Below are 6,143 nucleotides of genomic sequence, written 5' to 3' on the forward strand. Positions count from 1 at the left end.
GTTGACTACCTTAATAATTTACTGACAGTATTTGCAAAGCTTTAAGTTGATAACTCTTGAATGAAACTACAAATGGATATTTGAGTTAATCACTAACGTTGATTTGATTGTTTCAAAATCATCGGCAATTCCAATAATTTATGAGACCACGAAAAATTCAAATTGGTTTAATTGTAATAAATTTACCTTTCGTTAGCTCTCGTTAAGTTGGATTAATGTAACAAAACATCACAAAACTTATACATTTATGATAAATGGAGAATAAAACCCCAAATTAGTACACCTATTAGCTATCATGTATCATATAATTTAGCAATTTGAAAATAAAAATTTGATACAAACTAATTGAGGGTAAATTTATTACAAATCTACCAGTTTAAAGTTTTTCGTGGTCAAAAAATTAATTTTAGATAAATTTATCATAAATGTACTAATTTTCAATTTTTCATGGTATTAACCCATAATTTACAAATGTCGCCTGTGCTTATTTGATGGTTTTAAAAATATCCAACTGTTTCACTAATCTGTGAATGTTAACTTGGAGAGCTTTGCCGACAAATTAAAGTTATCTATAAATTTCATCACCTGCACACACCCCAGACTCCACATAGTTCTGGCAGAACACTCTGCTCAAGCAGTTTTCGAACTCAAAAGTGGAGATTTGCTAGATTGAATAACAACACAAAATGAAAATTAATCCTCCTATGATCCTCATTGAACCAAATAAGAGTTGGGAGAAATTCAAAATCAAAGTACTCCAAATAGGTGTCAGGTGATAATCACTTCGGAAACAAAACTAAACATGAAATGTCGATCGCACATTTTTCTGTCTGATCTAAAATTTCAAAAGCCAAAAAGATTTAGAAACAGAGCGTGCATCATCATTTGCAGCATGACATTCTGAGACACTGATCTGCTATCCTCTCCATACTTTGCAATCTAAAAGTACAATCAAAGTTCATAGTGTGACGGGAAGATGATTGTATGCCTGCTTGACCTCACTTAATGCCAAAGTCCTCATACTCAATTGACGCCAAAGTCGGATTTTAATCCGAGGTCACATTGAGATCCCAACAGATCTGAGAGTTGGCCTTTTTAAGTATCACCATGTTCTCCCATACTCATTTGAAGAGCTTTCTGAGCCCATTAAATAATGTCAAAGCTCGCAGCTCACCACTCCTTAGATCTCTCAATCTTCTTCTCAGAATCTGAAACGAATAGCCACACTGGGTAAGCACAAAAATTGATATTTTTGGCTGCAGATATTCATATGCCATGTTACACATATGTTATCTGCATAGAACAGTGACCAAGATGACTCTTGGCAAATCAGACAATGCTGCCATAAGAATATATCAAACAGCATAGATGCAACTAATAAAAAATGGTGCATATTAGACTCCTTACATATTGGGCTCGGAAAAGTATCCTTCTCTCACTAGTGCATAAGTCTACCGCTAACTGTTTCAGAAACAATCTTCGGTTGAGTTGTTTTGGAGAAGTCACGTCCAAATCCATTGATCCACTCTCCTGAAATATTAGATTGAGAAAGAAGCAACAGGGTCAATAGTCACATTATCACTTCTCAAGGTGGGATTTGACTCTCCCACGACGAGGAAACTATAGATTGGCGCATTTTAAAAGTTGATGTAAGTTATAAAACTGCACACATTCTGTCACAAAGGCAGAATGTTCACCTGCAAGAATTTCGAGTACTTAGATATACTCGATTCACAGCTGTCTAGTATGTATTGCAATGCTTGTTCCTCTATTTCGGGGAATCTCATGTCCTTCCTAGTTGTTGTTTTATTTGAAGCTGCAGCTGCCAACTGCAAAGAAATACTAGCTTTATAATGATAAAATAACAATATGACATTGTATTTCTCAAAGTAAAACTTAACTACCTCCTCAAATTGACTGCTCATGCTGGGAGGGCTAACAGCTAAATAGGCATATGCCATTAACTCTACCGGCCAGCCAGTTATTTGTACGGGAAAACACTGGGAGCTGCCAAGACAGAGATAACTTGCTTCTCAAACCAAGATGTAAGTAATAAATATCAAGGACAAATATTTTGTATTACATGATGCCAATGGATATAGATGAGCTATTACATCGAGACTAATGGTGAATCAAACTTAATGCCTCAATCGGATGTGGATGTTAGTGTATAAATTGCTTCAAACAGGATGATACTAACAAAATATTAGCCGTAGATGGTTCAGGGGTGGCAACCGGATGTTGATGTTGGAGCAAATTAAATTGATGCAGCAAAATTAGATTACTTACGCAGATAAGCCATGCTTCCTTAGAGCTTCTAGCTTTTGGCTGTAACTTTTGTCGGATTTCTTCAGTGACAGTAATAACTCTACTGAATCACTTGGGTTCGTGCCCTCTTTAGGAACAAACCCATAAGACAGTAGGAGTTCTCCATTAGACTTCCTGCCATATGATATGAAAACCTGCACAAGCCAAATCAAGAAATCAGAAGACTTCCACATCTCTTTCTTAAAACAGTTTTGAGTTGTAGAGAGTTACCTGCTCGCCTGCTTGATAGGGGCGGTCAGTTGTGAAGACAATTCCCCGTGATGAACTATCATAATCCAGAAAAGTTTCAACCTAGGCCAGTCGGAGGTTCCCTTTTAAGCATCGTATCCTAAAGAAAACATGTAGTTTGATATGAAAAATGATCAACACACCTCACAACTGTGATTCAACATATCTGCCCATGGAACCAACGCAACCCTTCCGTCCATTGAAGGTAGACGGACCTGTTTGAAAGCAATATCTAAATCAAATGTCATTGTTTTAACCACCCCATCCCAGAAACAGTTAAAAACACTCAATAGCCAAATATGCACTGGGACAGATTATAAAATAATGGCTCAATTATTTGATTCTTTTTCCAAAACAAATATTGATAATACATCATTTCTTTATATAGGACGTTACTATTTTTTACGATCCTTCTGCCCTCTTCCTACAGAAATGAACTGTAGTTCTTCATTAACAGTTGGTTATGAACAATCCATCAGCATTAGGAATCACAGGCACACATTATTGGATATAAACGAATGAATACTTCATCTAGATGCCATTGGCAGATTTAATTCTTTTACTTACAGACTTTCCTTACATCTGTGATGGACAAGCTAAAAGACATTTATCCAATTTTGATCTCTAAAATAACTGGAAGAGTGATTTTGGTGATACACGTCTTAGAGTTGTGATTTGAGAGTCCCTTACCAAGCGGGAGAAAAGAATGCCAAATGACCACTTGAATGTCTCCAAATTAAATACCTGTAATTCAATGACCATAGGGTAAGAGAAGAACGTGTTTTCAGAGTTCAGAATCTCTAAAAAAGAGAATCCGGGACAAAACAAATAACTTGAGAAACAGAATTAAACTGCTAGTTACAATATTGAATGTCAACAAATTCCGGCAATACATATGGAAGTCTAAAAGTGAAGGCAAAGGTTTACTAAATGCGGGTTTACTGCTACCAAATATTTCTAAAATAATCTTAAGCATTCTAGGATATCAACACTTATATTTAAGCTAAATACCTCTTCAGGAAATAATTCAGGATGCTTGGAAAATATCCTGGACCTTAAGTCATCATATCTGCACAGGAAATCGATATCAGAGTCCACCCTTTGAAAATCATGATCTCAGAAATCAAGTAGAAGAAAATCGTAGCGAAATATGGGAACATTAGTGGCAAAGCCAAGGGCCAGCTTACGTTCCAATGACATTAGTAATCCTTTCAATTGCTCGTTCTCTGATTTGTGATGCTTCTAAGTATCTGTCCAGTTCTGCACGTGTCCTGAAATGAGAAACTGAGAGTAGATCCTTATTTAAATAAATTGAGACATAAAAATAGAAACAAGCTATTGAACTTGTAAGTAGGTAAAAGAGTAGAGGAATTACCAGTATAAAAGTGAATAAGGCTGTCTGGGCAGGGCCGAGATATAATTGCTCCACCTAGAAGACCCCATTAAACTTGCTTCACTAATCAAGTATATAGCAAGCAATGGCCAATCTGGCACTGAATTTTTTTTTAAAACTTCACCAGCCTCTGCACAGCCCCACTCCTACCACCACAAAAAGCAGATAGACAAAAAGTTTCTTGATTAATGAATCTAGCAAGTAGTGGACGACCATCACAAACTTCCAAACCAGAGTTTGTGAACAGCATCTGCCAATTTGGGTTACTCGAGAACGACATGACGGTTAAATAAATCGGATCCAACACCTAACCTGATCTAATTCCATAGCTTTCCAGACAGAGCAAATTATATACTTTCTTTCTTGTGCAATGTTCCTGGAATACCGTGAACTGGCTTTCATGTACCACATTATATTCATCTCTTTGGCGCATGAAAGCCTAGCCATTGATGCCGAAATGATGCGATTCACGAGAAATCACTCACCTCACTACCTGCTAAGTCATGCCGAACAACAATCGAAACTCACCAGCTCACTTTACCCTCACTGTATATCAAATTTTAAAGCTTCCGACGCTCTACTAGAAATTACGCAGCAGATAGGGATGATCATATTCTGCTCGAAACCAAAGCCACGGCGCGCAGTAACCTCACCGAGTCCGCGGTGATCACGAGCGAAGGAGGCACGAACAGCAACTTCTCGCCCTTCCTTACGTTCTTCAGCGCGACGAGCCCCCGCTCCCCGACGTCGACCCTCTGGATCGCCATCTTCTGCGGCGGGAGGCCGGAGTCCGACAGCCACCCCTGCAGCGCCGACGCGTTCTCCAGGGAGTCGACGTCGCATCCCCAGGGGATCATCCTCCGCGCCTCCGACGCCCTGGCGGCGGCGGCTGGAACCGAGCAAACCACCTTCGTCGCCGTCGCGGGCGGCAGCAGCGAGGGGCCGGGCGGGAAGCGAGGGCGAGGCTTGTGGGGTCCGCGGCGGAGCGGGGAGAAGGGCGGGAGGAGTGAGGCGTGGAAGATCCTCGAAGCGGCTTCCGCCATGGCCGATCGGAGGTGTAGAGAGAGAAAGAAGAGAGAGAGAGAGGCCTTATCTGAGAGGTGACGCGAGAGGAGGAGGAAACGAGAGGTTGGTGGTGATCGCGGGAAAGCATTCGTAATCACCGAAACACGTCCGGTAGAAAGAGAAAAAAAAAAAAATTTAAAAATATGTCGACAGTGGAAATGATAATAATTTATAATTATTCTGGTATGGCAAAGTAAAAATAATAATAATAATAATAAATAAATAAATAAATAATGTTGTTTGACATGAGTTATGGAGGAAAAAATTCGAAGGAAAAGAAAAAGTGGTTCAAATGATTAAAATTGAACCGAACAAAATTTGCATTCTTTGTCAAGTGTGAAACCTTTTTCTTCATATTTTTATTCCAAATAAAATAGTCATTTTCAAACTAATCAATGATTTGGAAAATATTTTTTTATTAATAATAATTTACAGGAAAATTTCAAATAAGGACCTTAATTGTATTTAATTTCTCAAATAAGAGTATGAAATAAATCTTTTATCAAATAAGAATCTAAAATGTATGAAAACCTAAAGTGAACTTTATTTCAAATCATTCTCAAAAAGGACCTCACCAAAGGTTTTTTATTTTAATTTGTGTTTTCTTTTCAGTTTTTTTTAATGCAGAAAAAAGATAATAAGAGGAAAAAATAAAGAAAATAAGAAAAAGCAAACGAATGGAAATGCCCTTGACCAGCCGTTGAGATCAAGCCCTTTGTTGAGACCGACGTAATCACTTGAGGCCCTTATTTAAGAAAATAATGACACTTTATCCGTTTAAGAAAATAACTTCCAGAAAATGTTTTCCGATTTTCCGTGTTGGGTGAGCGGAAAATCACTTCAACGGAAAACATTTTCCATTGACCGGAAAATTCTTCTTTGCAGCTTGGAAAATGTTTTCCTCTTTTCAAAAGAGGAAAACATTTTCCAAGCCTCGCCTCTTCTCTTCCTTCGGTTCTTGTTCTCTCTCTCTCTTGCTCTCCTTGCTGCGAAGTTGGCTTCGACGACGTCCTTCTCCGAGACCAGCCTCCGCCCTCCCCGGCCGCTGCCCGCCCCGCCGGCCGGGGCGTCGCCGCCACCGCCGCGCTCCGCTTCCGGCGGCTCGAAGCCGCTCGAGAGGATCCGGCTC

The 6,143-nt window shown here is 39.2% G+C and overlaps 1 protein-coding gene across 1 annotated transcript; it reads right to left on the reverse strand.

The window, feature by feature from the left end:
• Positions 1-687: 687 nt before the first annotated feature.
• On the reverse strand, positions 688-5,064 carry LOC104437090 (ribulose-1,5 bisphosphate carboxylase/oxygenase large subunit N-methyltransferase, chloroplastic). The gene is made up of 12 exons (XM_010049979.3): positions 4,603-5,064; positions 3,932-4,095; positions 3,744-3,827; positions 3,568-3,625; positions 3,247-3,300; positions 2,700-2,771; positions 2,539-2,619; positions 2,290-2,462; positions 1,905-2,007; positions 1,698-1,829; positions 1,408-1,530; positions 688-1,208 (listed from the first exon to the last, which is right to left on the reverse strand). Exons 1-12 carry the CDS (start codon positions 4,990-4,992, stop codon positions 1,122-1,124), a joined length of 1,521 nt encoding a protein of 506 aa, XP_010048281.2. The 5' UTR covers positions 4,993-5,064; the 3' UTR covers positions 688-1,121.
• Positions 5,065-6,143: the final 1,079 nt, after the last annotated feature.

This window comes from Eucalyptus grandis, chromosome 1 (genome assembly GCF_016545825.1).
Source record: "Eucalyptus grandis isolate ANBG69807.140 chromosome 1, ASM1654582v1, whole genome shotgun sequence".
NCBI lineage: Eukaryota > Viridiplantae > Streptophyta > Magnoliopsida > Myrtales > Myrtaceae > Eucalyptus > Eucalyptus grandis.